The sequence below is a fragment of the Crocodylus siamensis genome, chromosome 6 (genome assembly GCF_052110815.1).
Source record: "Crocodylus siamensis isolate JL-2025a chromosome 6, ASM5211081v1, whole genome shotgun sequence".
NCBI classification, from domain to species: Eukaryota; Metazoa; Chordata; order Crocodylia; family Crocodylidae; genus Crocodylus; species Crocodylus siamensis.
The window spans coordinates 64,073,376-64,086,845 of record NC_143400.1 but is presented as its reverse complement, the minus strand read 5'-3'; the positions used below and the strand labels follow the sequence as shown (position 1 = coordinate 64,086,845).

Sequence of the window (13,470 nt, the reverse complement as noted above, 5' to 3'; positions counted from 1 at the left end):
CTAGAGGATTTTGTGTTCAGATTCAAAATAAATTTGAAATTCATTTCAAGTGCTTTGTGGTTGCACAGGTGTCTGTGAAAATCTCAACCCTTAAGCCCTTATGTGCTGGTGCTGTCAGAATACTGCTGCTGGTAACATACAGTTTGATAGTATCACTTTGTTTGGATTTTTGTTTTACATTGTTGGTTCCTGTTAACTGATTTTTTTATAAGAGAGATTGAATATTGATAGAATATCATGGATTCCAATACTTATCTCTAGCTTTATTCAAGGAAAATAACTTTGCTCTGTGAATAATATAATGGTATATTTGATAACAAGCTTAATTTCTCTTTATTTATTTATTTATTTATTTATTTATTTATTAAAAACATTTGCCTTTATGGTATAGGTTATACTGGAGAGCTATGTCAGTCAGAGATTGATTACTGCAGCCCACAGCCATGCAGAAATGGGGGTACCTGCTTTTCTAATACCAGTGGATTCAACTGTCGGTGTCCAGAAGGTAAATAGCAATGACTTCTCTATTTTTAAATAACATTTTCTCTCTGTTTTAGTAAAGCTAATATTATACTGGATACACTTATATTTAGACATCAACCTAAGTGGGTAAAACTACTTACATTATAATTTACATTACAATTTACAAATCGCCAAGTTACAAGTTTAGCATTGCTGGTTAAATGTATATGTTGAATTAAAGCTTTCTTCACTTCCTTTGAATTTCTCATCTGATAATCAGTTTAAAACTCTTGTCAGAAAAGCACATGAGAATTGGAAAAGATTTACAGTGCTTCCTGATTTGTCTTGCCTGGACAGTGTACTAGAAAAGCTGCTTCTTTTCATGGTAGTTGGGTGTTTCTCTTTCTGCTTCTGTGTTCAGATGAAATTTGTAAAGTGTATAGGACTGTGTGTTTTTCATAGAATCAAAGGACCAGAAGGGACCTGTAAGATCATCAAGTCCCTCTGCCAAGGGCAAGAGGTTATTGCACTCAAACAAGCTCAATGAGGTGCTTGTCTAGCCTTCTCTTGAACACCTCCAAGGTTGGTGACTGCAGCACCTCTGCTGGAAGTGTGCGCCAGATTCTAGATACCCTTACAAAAAATAAATTTCTCCTTATGTCCAACCTTAATTTTTCCTCAATTAGCTTGTGTCCATTGGTCCTCATCCTCCCAGGGGGTGCCTTTCTGAAGAGTTGCTCCCTAGATCCTGGTGTTTACCCTTGACATACTTGTAGGGAGCTATCAAGTCGCCTCTGTCTTCTCTTGCTCAGACTGAACAAGCTCAGTTCCCAGAGTCTCTCCTGATAGGATCTATCCTCCACGCCCCTAATCATATGGGTAGTACTTCTCTGTACCCTTTCGAGCTTATCCACATCCTTCCTGAACTGTGATGCCCAGACCTGGACACAGTACTCCAGCTGTGGCCTCACCAACCCTGAATAGAAGGGGAGGAGCACCTCTCAGGATCTGTTCACAACACATTGGCTGATTTCACACCAGAGTCCTATTTGCCTTGCTGGCGACTTTATCACACTGCTGGCTAATATTAATCTTCTGGTCAGTTGTCACCCCCAGGTCTCTTTCAAATACAGTGCCACCTAGTGGACCACCACCCATCATATAATTATGGTGAAGGTTATTCCTACTCAGATAAAGGTCCTGCCACTTGTCCCTATTGACCCTCACCAGCTGAAGTCTAGGTAAATGATGTCAACCTTATTTTCTTTTTCCAGCTGGTTAGTTACCTGGTCATGAAAGGACCTACTGTCAACATAGTTTCATAGTAACTAGGGTCAGGAGGGACCTGAACAGATCATCTAGCCTGACCCCCTGCCACAGGCGGGAATGAATGCTGGGTTCATGAGACCCCAAACAGGTGATCAACCAACCTCCTCTTGAATTTGCCCAAAGTAGGGGCGAGAACCACTTCCCTGGGAAGTTGGTTCCAGATTTTGGCCACCCTAACTGTAAAATATTGCCTTCTGATCTCTAATCTAAACCTATTTTCCATCAGCTTATTACCATTTTTCCTCGTCACCCCAGGTGGTGCTGGGGAGAAAAGGGCTCTACCTACTTGCTGTCGATCTCCCCTGATGAGTTTGTAGGCAGCCACCAGGTCCCCCTTCAGCCTCCTCTTGCTGAAGCTGAACAGGTTCAGGTCCCTCAGTCTCTCCTTTATAGGGCCTGTCCTGCTGCCCTCTCACCAAGCGGGTGACCTTCCTCTGAACCCTCTCCAGGTTGGCCACATCCCTTTTGAAGTGTGGCGCCCAGTATTGGACGCAGTACTCCAACTGCAGCCTGACCAAAGTCGCATAGAGAGCAACAAAGCCATGCTGGTTGCTTTTTAGTACCCCACCAGTTACAAGCTTTTGGTTGATGGCCTCCTTGACAATTTTTTCAAAGATTTTTCCCAGGACTGAGGTCAAACTGACCGGTTTGTAGTTTGAAAAGTCATCCTTCGTCTCTTTCTGAAAGATGGGTACCATGTTAGCCCTCTTCCAGTCGTTTGGGACCATTCCTGAGTTTCATGACTCTTTGAACAGCTTTGCCAGATGCCCTGCTATGAGCTCAGCCAGTTCTTTCAGGACTCTTAGATGCAGGTCATCTGGCCCAGCAGACTTGAACACATCAAAATGTTCTAAGAGTACCCTTACCTGTTCAGGACTAATTTCATGTGGACTGTTGTCTTTCCCGTATTCTCTGGGCCTCTGGACAGGTGAAATTAGCTCTCATATGATTTCAGGAATACCAATGTGAAGTAAGTATTTAGGAGCTCTGCCTTTTTCCACAGGGATCAAATGTAGGCTGCTCCCCCCCCCCACTCCCCCCCCCCCCCGGTATTCAGTAGGGGTTCCACAGTGGAGCTTTTTTTTTTTTTTGTCTTGCTCCCTATTTACCTATAGAAAGACTTTTTTTGTTGTCCTTTATTTTAGTTGCCAGCTTGATCTCCATGTCTGCCTTGGTTTTCTGTGTCTCATACCTGTAGACCCTGGCCATCTGATTGTATTCCTCTCTAGATGCTGAACTGTTTTTCCATTGCTTATATGCTTCTTTTTTCTTTTTAATTAATGAAACATTTTCAAGTCTCATTCTCATTCCTGTTTGACCTAATTTATCTATTACTACACGAGCACTTCAAAATAACTTTTATCAGATGACGCTATAATGTCATTTCTATAAAATAAAACCTTGTGGCACTGAAAGTTTATTTATTTTTGTAGCATAGTTCTGACTAGAATGGTTATTTTCATAACTTGATTGCTACAAAATAATTATCAATAATGAAGGCTCTAAAATAATCTATTAGTCATTGGTAACAAAATAATTACAATTGGAACCCTGAGGCAATTATATTCCTGCTTTCAGTTACTATAGATTCCAATTCTTCTAAAATTGCCTCTTATACACTTGGACTCAGTCTTAGGTAGAAGTGTTTTGCTAATTCATAATTGCTTAGATAGGGGAAGCATACACCTACTCAACAATGAAACGTTATTTTTAACTGCTTCACATGGGTTTCACTCTGTCCCTTGAGTTAGTTGCTCTAATGAGTGACCCACTTAGCTGTGCTAAAATCTGAAAACTGACATTGTTTCAGCAATTTGAATCTTGTATTTGGATAAAAATTACAAATGCTCTGCTATATAAATAGTAGCAGAATTTGGGGAAACAATCATTAGATGTTGAGATTTAATCAAACTTAGCTTACCTTTCTAGAGAAATGTGCTCAAGTACCCTATAAAACTAGTTAAGATGAAAAGTTATCAACGCACACACAGTATACTCTGTGTGTGTGTGTGTGTGTGTGTGTGTGTGTGTGTATGTGTGTGTACGCATGCACACACGGAGAGAGAGAGAGAGAATTTTTGCCATATTTGAAGGTGACATGTTTGTGCCTATGTATAAACTAGTAACTCATTATTCTCAAACTGACCAGTTAATGGTCCTGGGCCAGTTTCTTCTGGAACCCTTCCCTCTCCCACAACCCCAGGCTCTTGTTTTTCCTGTAGGTAGCAGTAGTGAGCAGGGATGCAAGGCACTATTTGTTGTGCACATGTACCTAACTGCTGTGCTTGCAATGTTCTGAGATAATACACTGGAATGGGGCCACTCCAACTCTTTTTACCCCTTTCAGCATCACTTGTTATGGAGATCTGTGCGTTATGTTCAGCCTCATCCTGTGGTTAGGTCTGCTTCTGTTTTCCCTGCATGTCTCTTTTTTTTCTGAAGCTTGGTTTTTTTTTTTCTGCCATTAGCCCAGAACAATCAGTCTTCAAACTTGAAAAATATCAAACAAATTTTGGTGCTGTGACCCATGTTCTACTTTGAGTAGCAAATGCCTTGGTGATAGAGGTTCAGCCCTTTGCTGTTTTGTTTAGTATTTTACTGTTTTTTCTTCTTGCCACTTTGGTACCATTTTCTCAGTGTTCTCACATTTTGCTCTGGCATTTCTACCTTCTTGTTTGCCGTCCCTTATAAAACCTTTGTTCCTAGATCTGAGTCTTCCAGGCTTCTGTGCCATCTGTGTTGTCTTTTGCAATATTATGTTTCATTTCCTGAGAAGGAAAGACAACTTTTCAGTTACAGTAAAGTTTCTGTGCAGCACAGATATAACTAATGCATGCTCATTTTCTACATCACCTACTATAACTTTCTGTGCAGGTATGTCAGAGCTACTGTCACTGTCAGCCCTGGTACTCAAGTATTTCAGAGAAACACCTCCATTCCTTTCACAGAGAATCCCATAAATAAATCAGGAGGTCAGAAGCATAATTTTGAGTTTGGTCCTTTACCACTGGACACTACAGCTTATGGTTGGCACTGTGATGGCACAGTAGGGGATGCTACTATACAGAAAATAAAAGGACAAACTTATCTGCCCAAACGGGGGTGGAAGGCCGCCTGCCTCTACAGCACAGCAATGAAGATTGTAACCTGACACCTTTATTGAATGGGGGGGGGGGAGGTAGAATATACTTTGAACAAACAAAAGTAACTTGAGTACTTGTCACATCTTAAAAGGGTCATCATATCCAAATCTCTGTAAAGACTCAAGTATAGCTGCGTGGACTGCTTGCTTGTAGTTTTCAAAATGCCTGCTGGAAGGAAGAGAGACCTCTCCCCATCCTCCTAGGAATTTTATCTGGCCAGGTCACCTGATTAACTAGCCTGAACCAAGAAGAAAGCAAGAAGAGAGGGAGGTCACCTGGGCTGACCCAAGTGAGGGGCGGGGGGGGGAGGGGATTTCTTCACAGGCACCCCCACATTGATGCACACTTATACATTTTCTCCAGGCCCCACAAGCATAGCTTTATCAACAAAGCTGGGACTTAACCCTGCTGAGTCCATGTTGTCCTGTGCATTTCAGTAATGAAGTTTATGGAACTGATACCATCTCACTTTATGAAACTATAAGAAGCATCCACATAAGAAACCTAAAAAAAACTAAAGACAATGATTTTTGTGGGCGATGTCTTTTATTGGACCAGTTACCTGGCTGAGATAGATGTAGACAAGCTTCCAGGTGCCGTACATTCTTCTTCAGGTCTCACTCCAACACTGCTAGAAAGAGCTGACTTTCAACATAGTGATCAAAGTCTCTGAGTATGAGTATAGTGTATCCTGCAGGGGATGCTTGCTCAGGACCTTTGCAGCCTTGTGTGGTCTCTGAGAGTGCCTCCTGAAGCAAGCTCAAGCTTGCCTTCTAGAGCAAGGGAGGAGCCCAAGCTCCTTCCCACGCTGGGTTTTCAGTATCCTATCTTCCCTGGTTCTCTACTCTTGAGATGTTCTATTCCAGTTGCGGTGACCCAATACATCATGCAGTTTCAAGCTGCATACCACGTGGTCTGTTCAGTTAAGACATTTCCTGGGGCAAAGGCCAGCCAGCCAGAGGTTTCAAAGGGGTTAAGTGGTCCCTCTGTCACCAATCTAGCTCACACAGTCCTGAGTACCCCTGAAGGTACTCGGATGTTTCCTTTCCAGCTTCCCAGAGCTCCTTTATTTTTTTGAGTCCTCTGGCTTTTCTCACCAAGAGCAGCTATGCTGCTTGTTTTCTAGCCTACTTTTCCATGTCATGTTCCTCTCCTCTGGACATCTCCAGGTTGTCAGGCTATCTCACCTCTGAATAGCTTTGTTGACCTAATAACAAGGCTCTGCTGATGCAAGTTCATCTTGTCTCATCCTGCATCTAGCTCTGGCTTAACCCTTCATTTTCTGTGCATAGGCTAATTCGGTAAACTGAGTCGCACCATGTTGCAACAACTTGAACACAACTAACAGAAATATTGCAATAAAACAAGTAGTCCAATCATAGCACCACATCAAAGGCTACAGAGTTGCCACCTTGTCAGGATTCAAGACTGAGACTGGCAATGTACATTTGGGCCCTTGGTTAAGTCCTCAGTCATCTGCAAGTTTCCTTGAACAGTAGAGTTTAGATTTCTTATTTTTGTGAATGTACAACAGTAAGTGCACCACTTGCTACTGTATCATTTTAATATAAAACGTATTTAGTATTTTCTTAATAGAATTAGCAATATATAATTGAACTTTTTTTGAAGTAGCAAAAACAAAAGCTTGGATGACACATTTTGAAATAAAGTTTGAGTCAATGTAATATTATTTTGTATAATGCATTTGTATCGAATACAAAAAAGCGTAACAAAGAATATTAACCCACCCTTAAAGTAAAGCCATGACAGCTATTATTAAGGTTTTGGAGTGATTTACAGCTTCTGCCTTTATAAAGAATCAGGTGGATCTGGGTAAGAAATTGTTACATTGACTATACTTTTATTTTCAGTATTATACTGTACTGCAGGGATTGGCAACCTATGACCTGTGGGCTGGATCTGGCCTGCAAAGCAATCCAGTCTAGCCCACAAAGGTCTAATATGGCACAGGGTCAGTGGTATAGATCTGCACCATGCCACCCATCTCTTCCACAATGCTCCCTCTGGCTGAGGAGCCTGCTGCACCACATCTTTACTTAGGGCCTTGTTGCATGTTGCACTTCAAGTGTCTCAAATGTTGATCACTGTTAGTGTTGGTTCAAGCTTGGAGTAATTACACTTTCTCTACATGTTACAGATATCATGCAATTAACTGGGTAATTGCACAGTTACCTGGAGACCAGCTACATGTGCAAAGTAGCTATCACACATAAAAAGTTCCACCCAGCTGTAAAGTTAGACCTTGCAAATGTGTACTAACTTTATAGCTTTATCCAGCTTTATTTTTCACATGTAGCAGGGACTCCCTTGCAGCTGGGAGCCCCACCAGCTGACTGCATTCTACCCAGCTTGCTCTGGGAGTCTGGTAATTGTGGGGACTTCTAGCCTCAGCAGCTGCTGACTCCAGAAGGAGCATGGGGACTCCAAGTCCCACAGCTGTAGATACTGAGTGCAGGGACCCAGCAGCAGGGGGTGCAGATGCCCTGGGGGCAACTGAGGGGCTTCCAACTGGGAGCTGGCTTCTTTCTGGTGCAGGGAAACTTTGGATCAGGCTGTCCCTACACTGGCAACAGAGTGCGATAGAATTTAATGCACAATCCCACAAGTATGCTTCCTGCCATGCATATATACCAGGCAGGAGGCATGATTGTGTGGATTGCACATTAGATCCCATTCCACCCTTACCTGCACATGTACAGGGGGCCTCACTATCCCTGACCTGCATGGTTGTGACTTTCCACTAGAAAGGGAGGAAGGGGAAGGGAAGAGAAGCCAGAGGGCTCACAAGCAAGGGCCTGCCTAGGAGCCACAGCAGTGAGTTGTCCACACAGAATAGAAGGGGTGGGGGTAACTGGATCCTGGGATGTTGAAGCACTGACACTTAGCTCTGGGAAGTAATCATGCATTTGTGGAACATGAACTGGGTAACACGGATAAGAGAGAAACCTGCTCTGAAGTGGCATAACTTCAAGATCCCTAAAATGTGTTTAGAATTAGTTTACCCACTTTGGTGCAGACAATTGAGGGGTTAAGAGCTCCCTGAGCTGCATAAAATTAATGTGCAACAGGGCCCCTACTTTTACTGCAGAGGGGTTGGGGTTTAGTGGTGAGGGTTATTGCAGGCATCTGCCAAACCAGGCAATGGCTCATGGTTGGGTCTGGGTTGCAAAGGGAAGCCCACACTGGCAAAAGATTGCCATCGCCTGGTCTGCTGGATTACAGAATGCAGCACATATGCTTTTGTATTGCCATCTAGTAGCATCACACTGTCCTATTTGCATTTGTCATTAGAGTAAATCCAGTGCATGGATCTAATATTCCCCTTGTGCAAAAAATTACACTAGATAGACCCACTGAGTTTTCTAGAATCAGCTCTTTAATCAGGAGCGATTTGTGAGACTGGAGACCTGGCTTCCTTGTCTCATGTACATCAGAAATCTTCTGGACACACTGGCATCAGAAATAAGTGCTGTCCTATATGTAGAGTTTCCCTTCTATACAACTGTCCTGGTCCTTCCCCAAGGCAACACAGCTGGTGCTGAATCAGTGTTACTGCTGACAAAATCCCCTTATAACAACTCAGTAGCAGCCATGGAGGAGACTTCTAGTCCTTAGTAATTACTCATAATGGGAGCAGTGTTGAGATTTGTGTGCAGAAGCTCCTGAGACATTAGGGCAGCCATCTTTCTTAATTTTGTCTTCAAAGAGAAGGGAGAATAATGCTACAGAAGTTGAACATGCCCATTCTGCAAGAGAAAGGCCAGTTGTCCTGGGCTATTCTCCATGTTGGTTAACCAATAAGGGATTGCATTTTTATGCTGTACTAGGCAGTACAATAATGTTAACAATAATTTTAGGTTTTTCTGAGGGAAGAGGGAAGAATTGAGCTTACAGATGCCACATTTTGAAAATAATATTGATTAAACTGACCTTGTTCATGTGCTTTTATTTAATCTGAGACGCTATTAATCTCCCTTTCTGACTCAGATACAATTTGTGAGCTCAATTTAGGGATGGTGAGAGAGAGAGGCTTATTTTGGTAAATAAAGCAAAGAATAGCTGCGTTAATATTGCAGGTGTGGTACGTTGCAAATATGCTATTTTTAGAGTGCCCTAAAATTTTCAGTTTCTAAAAAACATTATCAGCTTCCAGCTTAAGCTGCTGCCTTTCTCCTACTATGCCTAATAGTAGTTGCATGTTGAGAAGAGGCCTTTCCTTCTGAAGAGCTAATTCAGCACAGTGGGTGGAAGGGAGGCCAGTGGCTAGTATACATTTAAAAATTAAAGACTAAAGTATTGGGAGGTCTGACACGGATATGAAAGAAATAAAGAACCACATAGCAAAGAAGGAAGAGATATAAGATGAAGTAATAGAAAGCAGCAGAAAAGACTGAGAGAGAAGAATCATTTCAATATGGCCCATTTACGTTCTAGAAATCGCACCTATGATTTAAAAGTAAGGCATGTGAAAAGTATGGGAAGTGAGCTTTTCAGGCAATGAAAAGGAGAACAAGATGAATTATCATTATTTCATAACTTCATTAAAAACCTTTTTATTGTCTTTCAAGAATATTTAAATAAAGCTTAATAATTTCAGGGTTGAAGGTTTGATTATTTTCTTCTTAATATTATTTTTCATCTGGGAACTATATCCAAAGTACGTCAAGCAATAAACTTCTAAGTGAAGATAGTGAGGGAACCCTTTGGGGCTAAGCAGCAGTAAACAGGCTAGCTTCCAGGTGAGTTTGCTAGGGAAGGTGTGCTTGGAAGAAGAGTAGCAAGATAGAAAAGGCAGATTGGGACCCAGGAAAATGGCTGGAGGATGTTGCAATGCCAGAGCCACTGCCACTGCCACGGCCATTGCCTCTGCCTCTGCTTGCATCTGTAGGTTCCTGTCCAGACAGAACTGCTCACCATCAAGGCTTCCACCCAGGTGCAGGTTTGGCACTGTGGGCACTGCTTTGTGGGTTCTTTCTGGTAAGAGCCAGGTCGGGATGTCTGTGGTGTGAGCAGTACCTCCTGGCAAGAGAGCTACAGGAAAAGGTGGTGAGGCTCCAAAGCATCCTTCTCCATAAGGAGTTAATTGATTCAGTGCTGGAGGAGACCTCCAGGACTGTGGAGGAAGGACTGCCAGAGGCAGTGCTAGAGAAGGGAGAAGACATGGACTCTCACAAAGGTTGAAGCTGGCGGCTTGTGACATCTGGCAGAAAGAAGAAATCTTGATCTACACCTGCAGCAGTTCATCTGGAGAACAGATATGGAGCCCTAACAGCACAGTGCAAAGAACATGTTTCATTGGTGGAGGAGGACAAACCAGGCTTCCCCAAAGTAGGAAAGGTAGAGATGACTGCCACCAAAAAGAAGCAATGGGTGGTAGTGGTTGGAGACTCTCTTCTGCAGAGGACAGAGGGATTCATCTGCTGACCTGATCTGTTGTCTCAGGAAGTCTGCTGCTTGTCTGGGTATCACAGAGGGACTACCAGGACTCATTTGGTCTTCTGACTACTACTCCATGCTGCTCATCCATGTGGGCACCAGTGATACTGCCAGGGGAGACTCTGAGCAGACAGAAATGGACTACAGGGTTCTAGGTGTAAAAGTGAAGGGGACAGGGGCTCAGGCTGTGTTGTCTTTGATTCTTCCAGTCAAGGGAAAGGGCCCAGGCAGGCGTGGGTATGTCCTGCAGATCAGTGCCTGCCAAGTAAGCAGCTGGTGTCACCTAAAGGGCTTTGGGTTCTTTGACCCTGGAATAATGTTCCAAGAAGGATTGCTGGGGAGATATGGAATCCACCTGACAAAGAGACAGGGTCACTAACCTAGTGAGGAGGGGTTTAAACTAGGTTTGCCAGGGGATGTAGACAAAAGCACTGAGGTAAGTGGGGAAATGGGTGACCTGGAGGAAGAGCAAGCAGGAGGGGGCAACAGAGGAGGTGTTCTCATTCTTCCTGAGAAATCAGGACACTTGACTATTTACCTCAGGTGCCTGTACATGAATGCGCGGAGCCTGGTAAACAAGCAGGAAGGACTGGAAGTCCTTGCACAGTCACGGAACTATGACATGGTTGGAATAACAGAGATTTGGTGTGATAGCTCACATGACTGGAGCATTGGCATTCATGGGTATAAACTGTTTGGGAAGAACAGGCAGGGGAGAAGAGGAGGGGTTGCAGTTTACGTAAAAGAGCCATATAATTGCTCAGAGCTCCAGTATGGAACTGGAGATGGGTCTGTTGAAAGTTTCTGGGTTAAGGTTAGAGGGGAGAGCAACAAGGGTGATGTTGTGGTGGGTGTCTGCTAGAAGGGGGTGGGGGGAAGGACTGCTCTGATATTAACATCCAGACCAGGAGGATGAGGTAGATGAGGCTTTCCTTAGACCACTAGCAGAAGTTTCCAGATCACAGGCCCTGGTTCTCATGGAGGACTTCAATCACCCAGACATCTGCTGGGAGAGCAATACAGCAGTTGTAGGTAATCCAGAAAGTTTTTGAAGAGCATTGGAGACAATTTCCTAGTGCAAATGTTAGAGAGACCAATTAGGGGCCATGCTCTTCTTGATCTGCTGCTTACAAACAGGGAATGATTGGTGTGGAGTGTAGTAATGGATGGGAACTTGGACAGCAGTGACCATGACATGATTAAGTTCAGGATCCTGAGGAAAAAAAGGATGGAGAGCAGCAGAGTAAGGACCCTAGACTTCAGAAAAGCAGATTTTGACATACTTAGGAACTGGATAGGCAAGATCCCCTGGGAAGCCAGTCTGAGGGGGGAGAGGAGTACATGCGAGCTGGTTGTACTTTACAGAAGCCTTACTGAGAGTGCAGGAACAAACCATCCTGATGTGCAGGAAGACTAGCAAGTATGGCAGAGGACCAGTTTGGCTTAGCAGGGAACTCTTCAGTAAACTAAATCATGAAACGTAAGCTTATAAGAAGTGGAAACTTGGACAAACCACTAGGGAGGAATATAAAAGTATTGCTTGGCCATGCAGAGATGAAGTCAGGAAGGCCAAAGTGCAACTGGAGTTGCAGTTAGCAAGAGATGTGAAGGGTAAGAAGGCGGGTTTCTACAAGTATGTTAGAAACAAGAGGAAGGTCAGGGAAAGTGTGAGTCCCTTAATAAATGGGCAGGGCGAGGGGAACCTAGTGACAGATGAGGGGGAAAAGGCTAAAGTAGTCTATGCCTTTTTTTTTACTTAGGTCTTCACAGGCAAGATTGGCTTCCAGACTACTGCACCAGGAAGCACAGTTTGGGGAGAAGGTAAGCATCCCTCAGTGGTGAAAGAACAGGTTAGAGATTATTTAGAACAGCTGGAGAGAGGGTGCTGAGGGAGATAGCAGATGTGATTGCAGAGCTTTGAAAACTCATGGCAATCTGGGGAGGTCCTGGACAATTGGAAAAGGGAAAATACAGTGACCTTCTTTAAGAAAGGAAAGAAGGAAGATCCAGGAAACTACAGACCAGTGAGCTTCATGTCAGTCCCTGGAAAATCATGGAGCAGGTCCTCAAGGAATCCATTTCTAAGCCCGTGATAGAGAAGAAAAGGATCAGGAACAGTCAGCATGGATTCACCAAGGACAAGTTGTACCTGACCAACCTGATTGCCTTCTATGATGAGATGACAGGCTCCATGGATGAGGGGAAAACAGTGGACATGATATACCTTGACTTTAGGAAATATTTTGGTATGGACTCCCACGGCATTCTAGCAAACAAGCTAAAGAAGTATGGGTTAGATGGATGGACTGTAAGGTGGATAGAAAGTTGGCTGGTTTGTCGGGCTCAACAGGTAGTGATCAATGGTACAAAGTCTAGTTTGCAGCCAGTAATAAATGGAGTGCCCCAGGGATTGATCCTGAGGCCAGTTTTGTTCAATATCTTTTTTTAACAATCTAGGAGATGGGATAGAGTGTACCCTCAGTAAGTTTCTGGATGACACCAAGCTGAGGGAAGTAGTAGATACACTGTAGGGTAGGGCTATGATTTAGAGAGACATCAACAAATTGCAGGATTGGACCAAAAGATATGTCATGAGTTTCAACAAGAACAAGTGCAAAGTCCTGCACTTATGATGGAAGAATCCCATGCACCACTACAGGCTTGGGACCAAGTGGCTAAGCTGCTAAGTATCAGCTCTGCAGAAAAGGATGTGGGGGTTATAGTGGACAATAATATGGAGTCAAGTGTGCCCTTTTTGCCAAGAAAGCTAACATATTTGATATTTGTAGTCTTTAACTACCTGAAGAGTGGTTCCCAAGAGGATGGAGCTAGACTCGTGTCAGTGGTGGCAGATAGTAGAACGAGGAGAAATGGTTTTAAGTTGCCGCAAGGGAAGTTTAGGTTGGATATTAGGAAAAACTTTGTCACTAGGAGGGTGGTGAAGCACTGAAATAGGTTACCTAGAGAGGTGGTGGAATCTCCATCCTTGGAGGTTTTTAAGGCCTGACTAGACAAAGCCTTGGCTGGGATGCTCTAGTTGGGGATGGTTCTGCTTTGAGCAGGAGGTTGGAGTAGATGA

General features: G+C 43.5%; 2 protein-coding genes across 3 annotated transcripts in view; one reads left to right on the top strand and one right to left on the bottom strand.

Moving 5' to 3' along the window:
- DNER (delta/notch like EGF repeat containing) overlaps nucleotides 1–13,470 on the top strand; it is a 352,845-nt gene that overhangs the window by 241,098 nt on the left and 98,277 nt on the right. The window contains exon 7 of one of the 2 annotated variants that reach the window (XM_090054478.1): nucleotides 392–505. The exons of the other annotated variant lie outside the window; for it this stretch is intronic. Within the exon in view, the coding sequence (XP_089910604.1) occupies nucleotides 392–505 (114 nt within the window). The remainder of the gene's footprint in view (nucleotides 1–391; nucleotides 506–13,470) is intronic. 2 annotated transcript variants of the gene reach the window in all.
- LOC149862913 (uncharacterized) overlaps nucleotides 1–13,470 on the bottom strand; it is an 84,266-nt gene that overhangs the window by 1,915 nt on the left and 68,881 nt on the right. The gene's annotated exons all lie outside the window — the stretch shown is intronic.